We start from the raw sequence: 20,673 nt of genomic DNA, 5'->3' as shown, positions 1-20,673 counted from the left end.
AAACATTAGTAACTTAACATGCTGCAGAGCTGAGAGCTGACAATCAAATCTGCCCATCTTCTTAAACTGCTTCACCTTCTCAGGTACAGGAAGCCTAAGTGCATTCAAGATCCAGTTCTATATTTTTATGCTCGAACAATTCTGTCAAATACAATTAATGACAATTTTCCCCACAAACTTCATCTTTTTCCCATTTTTTTTTTCTTGTTATTCTTTTTGTCACTGTCCCAAAGGAAAATATGTATGTTAATCAACACCCAAGAGGGCTTAAAAATAAAATGTCCACTGATTCTATATTGAAATACAATCTCAAGTACTTAAGTTTCAGTTTGTGATTTACTATCCTCACTTGTGCTTTAGGTTATTTCGTAAACCATGCAAGTCATTTTTCCTTGCTTTTGCTTTAAAGGACTCTAAACACTTCCTCTCTCCTCAGACCAGAAAGGACAATGAAAGGGACAAAGCAGAATTCCTTGTTTTCCCAGTCATTACATCTACACATCTTCTACTACCTTAATGCAAAAACATATTTAAATTTATACTTTTTCCTATCCAAAGTCTTCAAATCTTACCATGCATTCACAATCTATCCTTTTATCTCCGCCCAATACTGTCTCTACTCCATATATTTAGTTTTTCCATGCATAAGTTTCTAAGACATTATCAAGATTTTGGGTGCAGCAATAGCATACTCTCATATTGCAAACAGTGACAGATACAGCATACAGACAGAAAGGTTTATTTCTAATGTTTCTCCTAACTTGATAATAATCCCTAACCCTCATACTACTTCTATTTACATTTCAGAATCTGTGACAATGAACAGATTATTTACTGAATCTACTCTTTAGTAAATAAATGGCTGAAAGGCTTTTCAGTTATCTTTGCAAAACAAGAATAAATAGAAAGGAAAATGGGAAAGAAAAAAAAATAAATGTAATGTGTAAATTAAGAATTCATCTGTTAATTGTCCAGTACCTGTTCCAAGGCCTATCCTGAGACCTCCCAGAAAGTGGTTGGCAAGTTTGTTGTGATCCCAGACTGTGAGTTCTATGCAGGCTTCTTTCAAGTCTTCTGGCCTAAAGCCATCATAGACCATGGTATGGTTGAATACTGGGTTTGTGGTTTTTGCCACTGTTCTTGTTTTCTGGCGACTTTTTCTGCTAGTATCTGGAAGAATGGTACTTCAGAAAGAGAAAGCATTGTCAGTTTGCACTTCGACAGCATAACCTGCATTAAACACACTCCTCAGACAAAAGCTACTGATTAATGTTCCTCTGCGTGTTACGAAGCAACTGATAATAAGATGCTTTAGTATCACAGAGATGAAATCAATCTTCATGTTCTTGGTCCCTTCCAACAGATGTATCCAGGATGTATCCACCCTTGTGCTTCAAAGGATGGATCGGAAGGGGAAGTCAGGTGGGGAAGAGGTACGACTGAGTTTGTTTGCTGGATTACCACTAATGATGCTGAAATCTTTTAGCTACTGCCAGAGATTTCCCAGCTATCTCGCTATCCTCATCACGTATTAAATCTTTTTGTAGAAAGGAAGGAGGAAGAAATACATCTATGCTTCTCACTTCTATCTCCTCCCATGATTTACTAGGCTAAAGCACGCTCTCGCACAAGCTTGTTTTGTTTAAACACAACTTACAGCAAACAAGATCTAACTTAAATTTGTCTAGCACTTCCACCAGGTAGCTAAGCAGACAAAATGAAAGGGTGGTGATTAGCAAGGAATTCCTCCCAGTACATCTTACTTGCTAGCGTATAGTTAGCATCTGGAAGTTGCAAGCCCTGCAGGACAGTTTGCATTACAGTAAAGGAGAATCAGAAAGTAATTAAGCGTTTTTGTTTTTAATTTAAATACAGAAAACTGAAGGTAAGATTAGAAAACACAGCAGTTGCATTATTAAGCCACCAGGTTTAATGATTTCAACCACAGTTTTTACCACTTGATAAAAGAGTTGAGCCTGTTGCCCCTCAGAGGAGGAAGGTCATGGCATTCCTTCACCCAGATGTGGACCTCACCAGTGGACAGAGTCTTCTTTCCTGTGAGAAGAAATAAAACATCCTGGCTCTGATGAAGCCTTGTAAATCCCCTTTGAAGGTAATTTCTATGTTGCAGCAGTTCCTTTCCATTTTCAGAGGTGATTTCGCCTAGACTCTCATTATCTCACATTTTAATTGAACATCCCTCTCTACCTTTGAAGCTGCAATCTCCAGCCCATCAAAGTACTGCCAGGCTACCTCATGCATATATTCCAACCACGATTTCTCTTCTCTTACAAGTAAACAAATGCAGGCCACTGGTCTTCTCTTTCCCAGCCTTCTAGATGAAGAGATCAGTCTGTCCTCAGTCTATGCGATGCTGGCCTTTACTACCACTTACACTTTCAAATGAGCTCCTCTGTGCTCTTAATATATTTGATTCTTATTGACTGTCTGGCTGGATTAAAGACCTCGCTTGGCTTCATTGTCAGGCCAGCCAGTTATCAGTTCTCAAACAAGAGTAAATGAACAGGTCGTAGAGCTAAGAAATACTGCTTTCTGGATACTTATTGCTATTTTGTACTTCTAATATTGCTTGAATTTAGTGTGTCGTCATTGTTTATTTAGCAAATCACAGCACCTGCCTGACAATTTAGTAATTTCTAACATTGTTAGAGAGAAAACAGAACCTTGTAATGTATACAGACTGGATTATAAATCTGGGATTATAACAATCGGGTAATTTCTTCTGTAGTAACATAAAAAGAACAGAAGATCCTAAATTGAACTTTGGATCCTCAACTGAATTAATGACCAGAATGGCCTAATCCTCTAGGAGAAAGTGTTCTATGTTAAAACAAGATGCCTGAATTTGTTGAAAAATGTTATACAGCTGCTTACCACCAATCTCCCCCCTAAACAAAAACAAAACCCCCAAAGACCTAGCAAACTCAAACAAAGAAGCAATGAATAAATACCTCCAGTAGGCTGTGGCACATACTTGAGGGCTAGTTTCATCTCCCCTCTGTTTTCTAGTTCTAGAGCCATTGTTGAAGTCTGAAATTTAAGGAAAAAACAAACAAGTCTCATACACTGCAGTTCACACACTGATTTTAAGGTGCAAAGTTTTGCGCAAGAACAAGCTCAACTTCTACATGAGATTTTATATATATATAAAATCAATATAAAACCCTCAGAGCACACAAGATAGGAGTAAATAAAAAATGACTTGGTTTTGCACTTACACAGCAGAAAACACAGAACAGCTAACCCATCCCTAGTAACCTACCCTTGGCTTGAGTGGAAACCAGTTGATCTGCTTGTTGGATTTATCATTCCAGTCCCAAGTTCCTAAATCCAGCTCTACTTCACCAAGGAAGCTATTCCTCCCGAAGGTATCGTTGTGCCAGACAGAGATATTCAGGCTTTGGTTCTTCAGGAGATCCTTCTCAATTTTATACTGCCAGGAGAGAGAAACGGGGAGGAGGAACCAATAAAAAAAAGTTAAGTTAGGTTTTCATCGATGATTGAAAGTGACACAGTAAGAAAACGTGTCTGGGTTTATGCAGTCATAACTACTCATTTCATTTCAAAACAAATCTCTTTATGTTTTAATATTTATTTTGAAATATTTAAGTTCCTAAGTAGCCTGAGTTTGCTTGCAAGAATTATGTAACAATCAATGTTCTCAATGCTATATCCAGAGTAAACCACAGAGCTAACCCATCAGTGAAGGACACAGGCACTCCTACAGAGCAATCTACCTCATCTTAACACAGATGTCTCTTTTGAGATCATCCTGAAGAGTTCAAATTCCTCATACTTCATGCATGCAGTATTTCATGTCTAGTTAGTATTTGATAAATACCCGCAGTATTTCATTATAGACAGGATTAAAAGTTTTCTTTTTCACAGAGGTCTTCCGTTTGCCCAGCTTGTATTTCTCTGGAAGCAGGTAGGTCTTCACATACCTAGAATTTAAACAGACTGGTAAGAGGAGCAAGAAAACCCCCTTCCAACTTCTCTTCCACAATACACACACTTTTACTTATGAATTAAAACAAATAGACTTAACTGAATTCTCCTTAGTCTGGGAAGTTAAAATTTAAAATAGAATTTCATACTCAAAGTCTGAGCTTCCCAGGTTAACATATGTACTGATTTATATGGCAATTTCATGTTCAGTTCAGAGTAGAAGAACATGTAAAGCATGTTATAGCCTCCTTCAGTTATTTGGTTGTTCACCCCATCAGAAGGCAATGGTTGGAATGAAATACAGTTTCCATTTACGCATTAAAAGAGTAACTTCCATTGAAAAAAAAATATTCTGTATTTTTACTTACGGGTCTGAACGCTGTCTCTTCACATCTGCCACTGCCAAGTCTTTACACTGGCAAATAAAAATGTGGAGCTCGTTCAGCTGTTCTACGTAATCAATAGCAAACTGAATGTTCCCCTTCACATCAACATTGCCAAAGTCTCCGCTATAGACGCTCATTAAGCTTCCGCTCACCTGCGTCATACAAGAGGAGAAAAACCTGCATCACACAAGAGAAAGAAATTTTTTCCAGTCTTTACATTTCATCAAATACTTCCAAGATTAGGGCAGAAGTTATGCTCAGGATTCAGACAATTAAAAAAAAATCGTGTCCCTTTAGATGCAATTATGAAATGTAACAGTGTTAAACAAGCTCTTCAGCAAGCAGGTTAACAAAAGAAAGAAAGTTATTTGTAAATCTGAAAGATGTTAGGACAAGTTTTGAACAAAAAAAAAAAAATGTTTATTGCATTGAGCCAGAATAAGTGAAATTATAAGATGCTATATATCTGGAGATAGTGTGTGATCAGATTCTTGAAATATTACTTATGTAACTCTTCAGCCGATCTTTGCAGAAAGCAGAGCCTAAAACTTTAGGACAAAAGGCTTTCTGAAAATACCAACAAAGAAATCAACAATAAAGTCTTTATGTGGCTGAGTTGGTGCTAAAATAAAGCATATTAGAAAATTAAACCCTGGACAGATAACAATAGAAGGATGAACAGTTGTTTTTTTTTTTTCTTTTTCTATTTTTTTTTTTTTTAAATCTCATCATTCATCCCCAAAGTTCTCCTTTTCCCCTAAAGACCACATAAACTAATGACTTGTGGTTACCTAAATCAATGACTTCCTCATACATCCCACATACCAATACCATTTCTTTCTTTCACTTATTTATCCTGCCACCCCTTAATCCATTCCTAAGGATTTGTTCTGTATAAAGTCTCTCCTACTGTCAGCTACAACTTTCACCTCTCAGGGTAAAAGCCTGTTTGTTTAGGGTTTATCAAGTATGCTGCACGGTGGAATCCCAAACACACTCCAGCATATGACTAGAAAACAAGTTTAAAAAACACTTTTTTCTTCCAATTCCATGCAAGGATTCACATAACAGAGAGAGGGAAGGAGGCAGATACCAAGGAAAGAAAGAGGAGAGGAATAAGAAGGGAGCTGAAACAATACTGAAGAGATTAGCAAAAGCGAAGTGCCATTAAAACAAGGCTGTGGTTTACATACAGAGGATAAGGAGGCCATGCCAGAAGAACCGCTAAGATTGGTTAGAGAGCTGGGACTCTTCTTGATTCTGCCAAGGGAATAACTGCTTTCTGATGCTGTATCTGTCTCTCTGTCATCACTCTACAAAAACATCACAGAAAGAGAGCCAGTGTAGGTACTTTGTAGTCACAAGGAACATTAAAAAAGAAAAAAAAAAAGAATTTTAATAATGCAGGTTGGGACTCGATGAAAACACGAACTTAAATCCCCTCATACTACAACACAAGTAATTAGTATTTCTTAAATTAGGCCACACATTTAAAGTAAAACCAAATTTGAAAAGGATTTTGTTTTTAGTGGAAAAACTACGCTGAAAAAAAAGTAAAGTAATAATTCAACTGCTTTTTGTTCTGCTCTTTTTTCTGTTTTCTTTTTTCCCCCCTCTTAATTCTGAAATACCAATGGAGTAAAAAGTTAACTTTTTTTTTTTTTTTTTTAAACCTGGACAATGAAACTCAACTTCTCTATTTCACTATACAAGTGATAATTCTCAGGTCTTCCGTTCATCCCTCTCTGTTACATAAATACCATCAGTCCATGCACTCTTTGAAAAACAGAACTGAACCCACTTCTGCTCCCTTCCAGCATTGTCTGGAAATCCAGAGACAAGGAGTTACTACTGATCACTGGGGTGACTGTATGCCTCCAGAATGCACTACACGTGATTTTATTTCTTTATTTTAAAGATAAATTTGGAGGGCAGAACAAACAGATTTGGGTACTGACAATTTCTTAGACTATCAAACTCTTTCCAGTGCAACAAATCAATCGCATCTAGCTTTTACATATTCAGACTGCTTCATTCAAAACTTACATGAATAAAGCTTAACTGGCTTCCTGCAGAGGCTGTAACTGGGAATTCAGATGCCCACCTACTCATTTCTGATTTCTTTGGTGTCCCACCTCTAAGATTTTGAAATAGTAATCCTTTAACTGGTCTGTGGTGCACACTAATAACCTTAGAAAAGTTTCCTGTAGTTTTTTTCTCAGCAGAAAGGGCATTGGGGTGCTGTAATTTTAGAGAATCTTTAAATAAAGAGGTAAAATTCATAGACACTGAATGGTTTCAAGTTCTGCACTTAAGGTAAGATTAAATCTGTATCACCATATTTCAGGTATTTTATATTTTAGAGGGGTGTAGGTGAAGATAGGACACGGCATATTCCTGATCTTGACCCTTTAGTCATGTTTTTAGAAAAATATAACAGCATAAACATCAATATTTTGTAACTTCAGCCACGGCAATAAGGGCTGAGGTTCATCACTGTTGATTTTAAGAAAAAAAAAAAGCATCTATTTCCAGTTCTCCTGTTACCCGTGACCAATGCAGATACCTATTTTAGACATTTATATTAGGGGACTGGTGTTAATCTAAACACCCCTCTTTGACTGTCTGGGGAGTCACAGACCAGGTGGTTCCGACAGTTTATCACTTCTGAACTTCAGTGTCATTTTAGGGGATTGGAGTATGGCCTCAGAGCTTATCCCAAGGCCCACATCATGCTCTTAAAAAAACGTAAATATAATGATAATAACAATATTAATAATAAAAGATTTACAAAGGATGGAAATTCTGAGACTTCACTAAGAGAATATCATACCTGAGCCTACATCCTCAAGCAGAACTCCAAGCTAAGCCCCTCTGATCTCAAAGGGTCACCAGATGGCGCTAGCACTTACAATGCAAAGTGATCCTGTAGGACTGTAGGCTCTGAACAAAATGAATGTACACGTATATGTTCAGAAGATAAAAGACCTGTTAAAGGGCAGAGTCTGCCTTTGGGAATAACAGCAAGCATTCACTATGCTTCAGTCTCCTAGATAAAACAGTCTGTAGGGCTGTACAGTAGGAATAAAAGTTACTAGAGCTTCTGAAAGGTTAGTCAGCCACAGGCTGTAACAATCAGATGATCACAAACTCTACAAACAACTAAGTCCATGTCGTGATCCAGTAGTAAGCTGACTTGGCAGACCCTGGAAAGCAATATTTGGTAAATGCATAATGCCACAACAATCAGAAGTTTTAGTTATAATACGTCAGAGGTGGAACTTGCCTCTTCCTGCAGGAACGATGGTACCGACTTGCTCAGTCCTTTGAGTTTTTCAGGATTGGAAAACAGCTGATCAGGCTGCGGAGGCACTGTGGAGACTCAAGAGCAGCAATTCAAAAGTTTCAAAAGAGTTTGGTACATCAAAAGAGTGCGATTCCATAGCAGGGCACACTTAGAAACGAACAACTTCAGATGAAATACATGCACATGCAGTTTACACCTTGGATGCAAGGGCTTATTTTTCTCCATGGGACTCAGAGATGCTACTATTAGGAAGGATAATTTAGCTCAACATCTCCTGTAACACGGCCCACAAAACTTTGTCTGGCAGAAGAAAGTGTTCATGTTGCTTGACAGCATGTGACAACAGGGTGCTGAAAGCAAATCCTGATCAAATGTGATAGAACATTTTCATTTTACCTTCCATCTTTTCTTCCTAGAACAAGGATAAGTGCACTCATGTACTAACCTTATTGTAAAGTTCTTGGTAAGAAGATAGTCTACAAGCCAAATTCTGTTATTTCCTAGTCCAATTAATGGTGATGAGAATATTTATGCAAATCAAGCAATGTTTAGATATGAACACAGAAGTTTCAAGTATTCCTAGTTAATTTCAAGATGTGTATTGAATTAACAGTGCAGATTCTCGCAGCACATCTCTTCAAATTTCATAGAGTATCCCAAGTTGGAAGGAACTGACCCACAAGGATCATCAAGTCCAACTCCTGGCTCCACACAGGACCACCCAAAAATCAGACCCTATGTCTGAGAGCGTTGTCCAAACGCTTCTTGATCTCCAGCAGTTCAGAGCCGTAACTGCTGCCCTGGGGAGCCTGTCCCAGTGCCTGAACTTTGCTACACCTTTACTGAAATTCACTATCTATGTTCTTCACTGATTTCATTCTACAAAGCTTAACTGCACAAGCTAAAACAAAAATCCAGTTTGCTGTAAGAGCATGAAAAAATGAGAATCATGGGCTAACACCACTCATATTTAATACTCTACATACTAAAGGTCTTAACACTGGATACACATTGTGAAATGCACCAACACTGAATAACTTATGACACAGAATTATTGGGTGACAAACAGCCAGCCAAAGAAGCACGTATCTGTTGCATAAAATTAAACACTGCACACAAGCTGGGGTTGTTTGCAAGGCATTAAGTGAAGCTTTTCCAAAGCTTTTGCAGCTGAAGCTCAAGTAATAGTTAACATATAAATTATTGTCAGTATGCAGTTAGATGCAGCTTCCTCATTCAGCAGGTATCTAGTCCAGATGTATAACTTGTCAGCCATTAAATTAAAAAGGAATTTTAATGTATTAGTTTAAATACCAGTGGAGAAACCTCTCCACTGTCTGTTGGAAGAATCCTATTACTCACTTCCTGGTGCACTTTCATTCCTCTCTTGATCCTGATCAGTTTTCAGACCTGCTCAGTGCAGTATTGACAACAGTCATTCAGGAGCACAAACAGCTGTACAATTTTATAACTAACGTCACTATCTTTCACATGTGGCAAGTCTTGACTTCTCTAGACCCCATACATTTTTATGTTCTGCATTATTCTCCTCTTTTGAGGAGCTGAATCATAACAAGGGGAACATGAATCTTCAGCAAAACAAAAACACAAGTGATATTTTCAAGAGAATTTGCCTTATTCTGTCTGTGCAGTTATCAATTTGGCTGGATCCATAATTTTTTCCACAACTTCACTCACTAAATTTAACTAGAAAAAGCTGCCCCTTTCAGACAAGTGTCTGCATAATCTATATTGAACATACAACATATTTCCAAAAAGGCTGTCCATCTGAAGGCAAAATTAAGACTTATATTTAAGATTTGTTAATATATCAGACATGGCATGTATTCTCTTGTTATAGACCACTAACACTCAAAATGCTTTGAAAGCATCTAGAACACAACAAACGCAACTTTACAGAACTATTTTTTTAAACTGTAGTGCCACAATGCAGTAAACAGGAAAGAACTGTGTTATGTTCAATCACATTCAGTGTTACTTGGTGGCTTTCCAGCATGTTTATCTTGACATGTCCTCGGAGGTTTGCTTTTGTTTTGATTATGTTTGTAATTTCTGAAGGAATACAGAAAAGTTTGACAGTAAGGCACCTGTAATGCACTAACAGATTGATGTTCATTTATTGCCTAAAGTAATTATACTTTGCTGGATTGAAATAGGATTTAGAGAGGTTCCTTTTCAACTGATGTATTCTGAAAAGTGTTTTACATGAGCAAAAAATCATCTTGCATCTTATAATGCAACAGCAGAACAGACAAATATTTAATATTTAATTACACACAGTTTTTCGACTGTGCTAGTGTTCGAAGCTCTCAGTGATTTCAGAAGCTGTTTTATACGCTGAATGACCAAAGATCAAAATAGTACACTGCTGGCACACAGTTTCTACAGATGCAACAGGTCATAAAAGACTAGTGCTTGAGATAACAAATGCTTTTGTAAAGTTTCCTTATAAGTCACGATGAAGTTAGTCAAATTTAAAAGAGTAACACAATTCCTGGTTTCTAAAATCTTTCACTAGCAAACACAGAACATTAAAAAACAATAGATTTGCATGCAAACACAGAAGATATTTACCATCTTCAGCACTAAGAGCTAATTCTTCCTTTGGAATTTTTATTTTTCCTTTATCTGTGCAGGAAAAAAAGTAACACATGGTTAGAAAGCTTGCTGTTCGGTATGATAAAATGGATGGCAGTGGTAATCACAGAATTAAGGACAAAAAAATACAACCAAACAACAACAACAACAAAACCACCAGCAGAGCCACAGGAATGGTTAAATTCAGGAGATGCTTTCAACTTGGAACATTACTTCAATTTTGCATCCAAGCAGCAGTCTCATCTTGACACAGTTTCTACCAGCGTGCTGTTACAACAAGGTTAGTGCATACCTAAAATGTGGGAACTAGTTAGAAGGGAGCAATAGCATAAGTAATATTAGAGGAGTAATTTGCCAACAATAGCCAACATCTTTCAAAATCTACACCTCCACGCTTCAGTTCTCAAACATCAATTCAGTTCATGCTTTCCCCATTAGAAGTGAAATAAATATGAAAACAGTGAGGAGCAGCATGATCGGAGACAGGAATAATAACAATAATAAATCATAATCTTAGGATGCTACAGAGGGAGCTCAGGAATGAATGCCAAGTACAATCCTGTCTCATTGCATTCTCAAAGTGAGTTGGGTTATATTAACTGCTAGAATACACAAGTGAAACTACTACATTAAGACAACTTTTTCATACTTCCACTGTCTACTAATTTGAGCCACGTAAGCAGCCAGAAGTGACCAGCAATGGTAGCTCATCACTATCCGAGTGGTTCCAACCAAATATTTTCACTATTGAAAACATTTTAACTACCCAAAACCAGATCATCCCTGACGCAGTGCATTTTTGGAAGATGTCTGCTTGTTAAACCAGTGTTGTTTCAAAAGGAACACTAAGAACTGAAAACTAATCCATATGAGACGAGAATTCAGTTTTACAATACAAACTCCGTACTGCTTAGTGAGAAGCAATGTAAGGCAAAAACACTGCTTGGCAAAGTTGTATGGAAACACAGCATAAGCATGTTTAAGCCAAACTGGGGGTCATGGGAGACACACACAAGCTTTGTGCTCACTTGAGGTGGCTGATGGAATGTCCTCTAGACTTTTGGAAGGCATTTTCCTATCTGCACTCCTTTTCAAAGCCATCAAAACAGGATTTAATTCTTCTTCTGAACCTGTTACGAGACAAAACACATGAACACTGCACACACAGACATGTTTTTTTAAACAAGTCACTTAAAAAAATACAACCATGGATTTCTTTTGGAAATCTTCTGACCTTTAACAAAGACCATGAGTATTCACTCAAAATGCTAAGTAAATCCTAAGGATCAGAGCCAGAAACACATTGTGTTCAGTTATTCCAAAATTACTGACATGAGAACAAGACAATAGCCTGGATTTTTAAGGAACTACTAAAACTGACACCTGACCATCTTATCTTAAATTAAAATGGAAATTGGAGTAAAGCCAACCAATTTCAACAGTGTTTAAGTTAAGAATCTTTTCTGTCTAAATTCCCTCGTGTATCAATAGAAACACAGAGGTTGGTTGACTTGATCCATGTTTGTACTGACTAATGACAGAGTTTAAGGCAAATACGGTACTTAATTGTCTAAGAACTAGGTAGGATAAACTCAGATTTAACCATTTTGTTATGAATCAGAATGAATACAAGTTAAAAGCTTTGTTTTTTCCCCCCCCTCTGTAAATCTGTTCATAACATTTTTCTGCCCAGTGAAAGTCACCTTCTGTTCAATATTGAGTAACAACCACGAATAAAAAAAAAAACTGTGGAAGGATTTTGATCCTTGAAATTATCATGCAATTGTCTCCATGAGCAGTTTCAGGACAGACCTAGCTCCTTCAGAGTACTCTAAGACCCTATCTCCTCCCTATCCCATTTTGCTCTCACTGCAGCCAGCCAACGAGGCCCTACAAATAACAATAGCGTAATTATTGGTGAAAACAAGTTGTGTTTCATTTTTCCTCATTTGTCTTGCGGAACAGACTTCCAAGCTGATTTCCACTGGAATCTCACTTTCAAAATAAGCTCCAGAGTTTCTTGGCATATGCCAGAAACATCACAGATTGCTCAGGTGAGCAAGATCTCAGAAAATTACCAGTCTCTCAGACACAGACTAGAGCTTCCAGCTTAACCAAGTAACGAGTCTTGGTAAATAGATTGCTTCATTTATATGGCCATTTTCTTGTGTAACAGGCAGAAATACTAAATTAAATAGCACAGGGTATTGGTAGTGTCTTTATATCCAGCCATTCCACTGATAAGTAGTTATCTTTGAAGACTAGCTGGTCAAGCTGAAGAATGAACTCACTCAGCCACTGATTATTTTTTCCCCCTCTTTTAATCCGGGGTATTTAAAAGAAATACCAGAATTTGAGTGTTATAATGTTATTGATTTGAAAGAGATAACCCAGAGGAAGAAGAAAAGGGCAAGGCATGAAGACTGATATGATTCACTCATGCTGCTACACTCCCATGACCTTACCCAAATCTAGTTGTTTGTCAAAAAAATCCAATTAAATTTCAATTAATTATTTCTTCACACCTTTCCAAAACAAATATCCAAGGTATTCAATTAAGCATCAGTTTTGTTTAATATATTTCAAGTTAGCTACCAGAAAAGCTGTAGCTTTTTTGTTTAACAACCCATCACCATTAATTTTAGAAATTAGATGGCTCACGAGTTGAACTTTCGGTTCCAGAATGGGAATCAGAGTTTTCGTCTGAAAACCTGGATCCCAAATTTGAGCTGTAACCATCTTCTTCGTCAGTAACTTCATGTTGAAAGGCCAGGCAGAGTTGAGCTCCTCCCGGCTGGGGGGAATTGCTCTCATCTTTAAGAGGTGTGCTCGTTCTTCTCAATCGCAACAGTTCTTTTGATTCTAAATTGTTTTCAGAGGCATCTGAGGATGTACTTTCATCTGTCCTTCCTCTGGCATTTACCTTGAATGGCTTGTTCACAGCTGTATTAGTCTCTCCTTCCAGGGGAAGATCTATTGGAGGCATGTTTCTCTGTTCTTTTTGATTAAGAGCCCCATTTCTTTTAATTATATCAGAAGCTTCAATATCTACTGAAGCCTCAACGTTTTGTTCTGGAGTTCCACTTTTGATAGTTGTCTTCATCCCTGTATAAGTAGTTAACGCATTATGATAAGGCTGTGACATTGTTGTGAACAGAGACTCTTTTTGTGATGGAAACATACGATCCCTAGACTTCTCTTGTTTATGTATCTCTCGCGACACTGGAGACGAAGCTTCAGATGCTTCTTGAAGGAGTCTTTCTACCGAGCTACTGAAATCTCTGAATTTTGCAATATTTGAAACTGAAGTTCTTTCTATTGTTTCTTCTATTTCTTGAGGGTGATCTCTCTCTTCTTGAGAAGGCGGACACATACTTTGACTGGTTGACATTTTACCATGCATCTTTTCATCCATGTTCTCCAGCATAGGACCTGGTGTTTCAGAGACCTCTTTCAGTAGCTTTTGCAAGTTAACGTCAAGTAGTTTGTATTCAGCCTTGGACAGTGCAGATGTTTCTGTGGTCTCACCACTCTTCTCCTGCAGTGATGTTCCATTGTGTTGGTAGGTCACACTTTTAACTTGCATCTCAGCAGTCCTCTGTAATGTCCTGTCCACACGTTTTGGTTTAGGAGGTGGTGTTTCAGAGGCCTCCTTCAGCAGTTTCTCTAAAGCTGAACTCAAACCACTGACCTTGGGTGGGGCAACAGACTTCTCTATGTACTCACTGATTTCCTGCAGTGACTCTCCATCATGCTGATAGGCTGTGCTTTTAACTTGCATCTCAGCAGTCCCACGTAATGTGTTGTCCACACGTTTTGGTTTAGGAGGTGGCATTTCAGAGGCCTCTTTCAGCAGCTTCTCTAAAGCTGAACTCAAGCCACTAACCTTGGGTGGGGCTACAGACTTTTCTACGGACTCACTGATTTCCTGTAGTGATTCTCCATCACACTGATAGTTGGTATTTTTAACTTGCATCTCAGCAGTCTCATGTAATGTGTTGTCCACATGTTTTGGTTTAGGTGGTGGGGTTTCAGAGGCCTCCTTCAGCAATTTCTCTAAAGTTGAACTCAAGCCACCGACCTTGGATGGGGCAACAGACCTCTCTATGAACTCACTGACTTCTTGTGGTGACTCTCCATCATGCAGATATGCAGTTCTTTCAACTTGCATCTCAGCAGTCCTTCGTTCTGTGTTGTACACACGTTTTGGTTTAGGAGGTGGTGTTTCAGAGGCCTCCTTCAGCAGCTTCTCTAAAGCTGAACTCAAACCACTGACTTTGGGTGGGGCAACAGACTTCTCTATGGTCTCACTGATTTCCTGCAGTGATTCTCCATCATGCTGATAGGCAGTGCTTTTAACTTGCATCTCAGCTGTCCCATGTAATGTGTTGTCCACACGTTTTGTTTTAGGAGGTGGTGTTTCAGAGGCCTCTTTCTGCAGTTTCTCTAAAGCTGAACTCAAGCCACTGACTTTAGATGGGGCTACAGACTTCTCTATGGACTCACTGATTTCCTTCAGTGATTCTCCATCATGCTGATAGGTCATGCTTTTAGCTTGCATCTCAGCAGTCCTCTGTAATGTCCTGTCCACACGCCTTGGTTTAGGAGGTGGTGTTTCAGAGGCCTCCTTCAGCAGTTTCTCTAAAGCTGAACTCAAACCACTGACCTTGGGTGGGGCAACAGACCTCTCTGCAGTCTCATTGACCTCTTCAGACTGACTGATATCTTGTTGGCTTGTTGATTCTCCAGTACAATTAGTTTGTGATATTTTATTCATTGTTTCAGATGCTTTCATCCCTACCCTTAATTCAGGAGGCTGACATACAGAGGTTTCTCTGATCAGGTTCTGCAAACCAGCTTGCATCTTCTGAGATCCTCTGGGAGGATGTTCTTTTGTTGAAACAATACTTTTTTCTATACGTTCTTCAACTTCGTGCTCGTGAAGACCCCTCTGTTCCTGGGGTTGAGAGGTAACTGGCTTTTTGACTGGCTGGACAGAGTCTGTGTTTTGTGCGTGTGTTACCTTCAAACCTTTTAAGGTAAGCGATCCTAGAGGCAGTTCACATATCACAGAATCTAATTTCTCTGTTTTTTCTCTCTCAGAGGCTTGTGTTTGATGTTGGATTAACACTTGCTTGCTCACATTATCTCTGACCTTATTTTCCTTTGATTTTCTTTCATGGGTTATTGAAGTATTATTACGAACAGTATTATTTGGCAAAGAAACATCTCCCCTGTCAATGCTACTCTGTAATTTAACTCCAGCATCCCAGAAGTTTCTCAAACTCTGAAACTGTGAAGGATTTGAAATTTGATTTTTGGACTTCTCATTCATTTTTTCTTTTAAAGAAAAGACCTGGAAGCTGGGCTTCTGTTGGGAAGAAGCACCAACTTTTCCTTTAAATGTTTCTTTCCCATCTTTAATTTCTGGGGAAGCTGAAGTAGAAGAAACTCTAGGCTTTATGTTACTAGCTTTTGCCAATTTCGTGGGTTCATGAATTTCACTATCAGCTGGAAGTGTTCTTTCTGTTTTTCTAACATCACAGGCTGGTCCAAACTCAAAAGAGTTTTCACGTTCATTTTTTGAAGCCACAATTGCACATCTCAGTTCAGCACTTCTTAATGTATTCTTGCTCTGATCATCTAATCCATAAGGTAGGTGTTCTGCAGTTGGCTTTATTTTGTCACTTTCTCTGAGACCTTTCAATGCACCACCACCTGATGCATTAGTATTGATACCAACTTCTTTCTCTTTGTGACTGGGGATAGTTTTATCCCTTTCCCAAAATGCTCTGATCTCTCTTATTCTTCTTTTTTCTCTTATTGCCTTCTCTGATTCGTATTTCTGAGCTGGTAGCTCGTGTTCATGATGCTCCAAGACACATGATTTTTGATTTTGTTGCTTGATTTCTTGACCTGATTCTTTATCTTTGATTCTTGTACAGTCTGACTCGGTTAGTGATTTGTCATTTTGCTCCTCATTGTCTTTCCCCTGCTTAGGTTTCCTCCTCTCTTTTATCATCTGTTTATCTTCTGAAATTGTTGTGGGTGAAATAGCATTCAGTTGTTTATCCCTTCCAGATGGTAACTCTTCTATAACTTCTGGTTTTCCATCCATGCTAGTTCTGCTGTATTCTGTAGGAAGTACTGCTGCTCCAGTTGCAGAGCCAACTTCTTTGAGCTCTCTGCCTTGGGATCTGGCCGATACAGATTTCCTATCTTCAGTACCGGAACTTCTTTTAAACCAGTCTAAGACTTTTGATACAGATTCATCAGCCACTTTCACAAATTCATCAGTATGTCTGTCAGGCTCGAAAGTCTGTTTAGAAACTCGTTCCTCAACAAGATCGGGCTTACCTTGTTGAAGAGCTGCAGAATTGGTATTTGATATGTCATGTGCTTTTGTCTCAGCAGAAAGCAAATGTTCATCTACAAACATAAACAAACTCATCAGAGTTAGGAATCAGACACAAGACTAAACATTTTTCAATCTTGAAAAAAATCACTCAGTTTCTGGTTTTGTGTTTGTTTGAACTCTTAGCAAAATAAAGAGTTCTCTGTTTGTGTGGTCTTGGAAAGAACCATACTACAGGAATGAGTGTGAAAAATAAATTCCTTATTACCAAGATATCCTACTGAAAAGTGATCTTTTCCTAGAAGGTTAGCCCTAATACTTTTGGGAGTGGGAGCAGGTAAGATTGGTTATTCCTATTCTAAAGGAAATGGCTCCAATGAAGGGGGAGAGAGGAAAAAAATAGCATATTTGTGTTTAGTCACATCAGCAAATCAAGTCACAATTGGATTACTACTGAGGACAATCAACTGCAGTACACCAAGAAATCTTCAGTTCCCATCCAGACACATCTATCAGGCTTTATTACAGGAATTTTATCCAAGTGCCACCATGTCACCTTTATCATCCACATTAAAGATGAATAGCCAGGCTCAAATCTGATTAACTCTTAAGAATGCCAATAGGAAATCATCTAAAAATATGTAGCATGTTAGAGAATTAGAATCCAAGAGTTTTAGAAATTCTGCAATATATAGCATATTACTGTTATTTGTTTCTTAATTGTTAATTTTTAGATACTAACAAATTTGAGCATTAATGAACATGGGCTATATGCTATTGCATTCTCTTCCTCACTCCTATTAGTCTCTTACCAGTAGAGTTTTTGAGCAACTTTGATTCACGGCTCAAGGACTGGTTGGATTTATTTTCACACGTCTCATCAACACTCAGTTCTTTATTGCTATTTGATAGGATATTGGTGGAGGTCTTCTGTGGAGTTTCAAGTTTCTTAGGAGTAATGACCTTTGTTTGGAATGTTTCATGAACCAGGAAGACTGACCCATTAGCATCACAAGGACTGGATGCAGGCTTATCTTCCTGTAAACTGTGTGTTTTCACATGTACAGCTGATGAATGGGTTCCCAAAGGCTTTACAGTGGAAGTTTGCTTATTCCCAAGTGAATCTGTTCCAATAGCATCATTTTCACTAGTCTTTAGTTCACCAGATTCTAACAAATCAAGTTCTCCTGTTTCTTTGCTATGATGTATTCGTGGGCTTTGCAGAGATTCTCTTTTTCCTATGCTAGATGAAAACCTCACTTGTTTTAATTTTTCCAGTGAAATTTGTGTGGACTCTTCCGCTTCCTCCGTAAGAGTGTTCTTCTCAACTTCTCCTTCAAAAATAGTTGTAGTAGGAATACTACTCTTACTCTGAACATCTAACATCTGATTGACACGAACTTCTGAGTCAGTGGAACTGGAACTTGAACTGCGTTTCAGAATGCCCCTGGGAAGTATACCAGTGCCATTAACCCCATGGGTCCGTTTGGCTGGTTTTGGAACAATGTCTTCTCTTTGTGGCACAGGATCTGTTATTTTGTGAACTAATTTTCTAGCTTTTGGGACAGGACGCTTAACCGGTCCTTTCTGTGATTCATCCGTAGGTTCTACAGATGGCTTCTTAGGTATCTCAGTTTCATCATTCAGTACGTTTGTTTTAGATTGGCTCTCTATTGAAGGTGACAAAATTTCTGCAAGATGTATACAGAGAAGAAATCATCAGTTTACATGACATTCATCTGCATAAACTCGGGGGTATGACGTACCCCCTACAGATCTAGAATGCAGTGATAATATTGGTTCATTAAAAATGCAGCAAAACACAGAAGGAAAATGAACATAAAGTTGGGTTTGTGTACGACAGGAAGCTTTAACAGATGAAAGTCTTCTAGTTGGTTAATATTTCTAGAGTAAGAAAAATTTGATGATACCAAAGATAGGAAGCGCACCGAATTTTTGGTTAGTATAAATCCTGCAAGGGACAAACTTTGCAGGGAAGGGGTGCTTTTGAATACATAAGCATCTCTTCAGGTTCAGAAGACAAACAGCAAGCTACAGAAAATCTATTTTCATTTTTATGTAGGACAGGCTAAAAAGCAGGAATGATCTCTCAGTAGAGATATAAAGATTATTTTTATTTCTAATGTGTAAGACTCCCTTTTTTCTGTTAAGAAGCTTCATAACAGATACAGGAGAGTAATTTCCACACATAAACCTGTAAATTAGTCTCAACTGCCTATACTGTGATATATTATCACTTATCTACTTGCAGAGAATACTGGGGAAAAGGCATGACTTCTTTTTATTCTAAAATAAACAGGACTGAGGAAAAAAAAAGATTAAAGACAGTTAGGCTTGACCCTTCTGTTGAGTTCATAGCACCAATGACTGAAAGGTCATGTAGATAGCAAGGCCCAACTCAAGGAAGTTTTTATGTTCTCTACTAGTGATTCAGGACAAAACAGTCTTTTCAGATAGAGTGCTTAATGCTGACAAAAATGCAGGTGAAAAAAGAATCAAAACCCATTTACATGTGTGAAACAGCTGTTTTCTCAAATATATTCATGTTTTATCTTAGGTTTGAAATGAACTCAAATAGAATAGTTATCAAAATCTGTTTTATCCTACAATGAGAAGCAACAAAAGTAAAAATTTCCATATCCACCACCAAGAAATTCAGTCATGTTAAACATAATATTTACCCTTCTTTGATAGCTGAGGTAGAATGTCTGGTCTGTTTTCTGATTCTCCACTGCTCAAGTTATCACCTGATACAGTGGAATTAAATGGATTTCTCCTTTGCTAAAAAAAGGAATGAACATTATAATTGGAGTCAAGTTACTTATCAGTACAGTTTTGGCAGAATACATGATAGTGCAGTGATTTCCTCTGCCTCACTACCCTGTTGGCTGAGTCTAAAAGCATGCTTCCTAAGCTGGAGACATGACAAGAAACCTAAACAGCATGAACCATGGAAATATCAGAAATGCTAGTGACAGCCTAATCCTGTTCCTCCTAAAGTCACCAACATCAGGGAGAAACCACCACTTAAAGACATTTGACAATCCCAAATTGTTGCAAGTTACAAGAAATTCTCTCTACTTCTGTACTTTAGAGATAGTGGAAGATAGCAAGACATTTCTTTTCAGTGGCTAAAGGAGTTGGAAATAATGTCAAGCACAGAAAGCCAATGATTATAGCCATAACAGCACATCAGGACTGAACTTTTACTGGTTTCCATTATCTCCCTCCAGAACAAAAAATACTATTTTTTTTCCAACTTATTATCTTTCTTCCTCAAATATCTAATTATATTGATCATTCAAGCAAAAAAACACAAAAATATAAAGAGATAACATCTGCTGTGTTCAATACCAATCATACCTTTACTGGCGAGACTGCTGTCTTCATAGATCTTTCCTCTGGTTTGTCTAATCCTGAAGTTACTGTTTTAGAACTGCAAGGAAACAACATATAACAACTTCAGCAAACTGGGTGTTATTTTAAGCCTTTTTAAAAATGCAAAACAGATATTCAGTTGCACATACTCAAATATGACCTCTTGGCACCTAGCTTTCTCTTCAGTGTTCTCATCATATTTAGAATCAAACCTTCTCCTTCCCATATCAAGGGGATGACCTTGATGATTTATTTCCTTGCAACAATTTCTTTGCTTGTTAAAGAATTCAGTGCAACTTCTACTTGCCAGGACAGGAACAGCGTTTTTGATATCTTTTATACTTTTGAGCAAGCTTTTTAAGTAAACATAACCATTCTCCAAACAGTACCAGTATTACCACTATTCTTGTCCTACATCTGTACTTCTAGGACTGAAACCAAAGTGAAGAAAATTGCTAAGTACAGTAAAAAGAGAGCTTTGCAAAGTGTCCAAGCCAGAAAAATCAGGGGAACTCCCCGAGCACTACAGCAAAGATTTGACATGCCACAGACAAGAGCAGATTCCCTTAGAGGGAGGCCTTACAAGCTATTCTTTCAATTAAGATGTTATCAAACCACAGATTTTGCAAATAAATGAA

The 20,673-nt window shown here is 38.0% G+C and overlaps 1 protein-coding gene across 8 annotated transcripts in view; it reads right to left on the bottom strand.

Annotated features, from left to right (window-relative positions):
• The window catches only part of SYTL2 (synaptotagmin like 2), a 54,779-nt gene that overhangs the window by 1,269 nt on the left and 32,837 nt on the right, over positions 1-20,673 (bottom strand). For 3 of the 8 annotated variants that reach the window (XM_084519109.1, XM_084519110.1, XM_084519114.1), the window contains 15 exons: positions 20,021-20,093; positions 19,339-19,438; positions 17,449-18,327; positions 12,943-16,710; positions 11,310-11,411; positions 10,258-10,311; positions 9,025-9,075; positions 7,642-7,736; positions 5,549-5,668; positions 4,338-4,507; positions 3,863-3,965; positions 3,284-3,454; positions 2,973-3,051; positions 1,956-2,055; positions 979-1,184 (listed from right to left, as the gene is read on the bottom strand). In XM_084519109.1, coding sequence (XP_084375235.1) covers positions 979-1,184; positions 1,956-2,055; positions 2,973-3,051; positions 3,284-3,454; positions 3,863-3,965; positions 4,338-4,507; positions 5,549-5,668; positions 7,642-7,736; positions 9,025-9,075; positions 10,258-10,311; positions 11,310-11,411; positions 12,943-16,710; positions 17,449-18,327; positions 19,339-19,438; positions 20,021-20,093 — 6,071 coding nt within the window. The remainder of the gene's footprint in view (positions 1-978; positions 1,185-1,955; positions 2,056-2,972; positions 3,052-3,283; positions 3,455-3,862; positions 3,966-4,337; positions 4,508-5,548; positions 5,669-7,641; positions 7,737-9,024; positions 9,076-10,257; positions 10,312-11,309; positions 11,412-12,942; positions 16,711-17,448; positions 18,328-19,338; positions 19,439-20,020; positions 20,094-20,673) is intronic. The other 5 variants (XM_084519111.1, XM_084519115.1, XM_084519113.1 and 2 more) reach the window with 5 other exon arrangements.

Source organism: Aythya ferina, assembly GCF_964211825.1.
Source record: "Aythya ferina genome assembly, chromosome: 1".
Lineage (NCBI taxonomy): Eukaryota > Metazoa > Chordata > Aves > Anseriformes > Anatidae > Aythya > Aythya ferina.
Note: the sequence above shows the minus strand (reverse complement) of the source record. Positions and strands in the feature narration are given on the sequence as shown.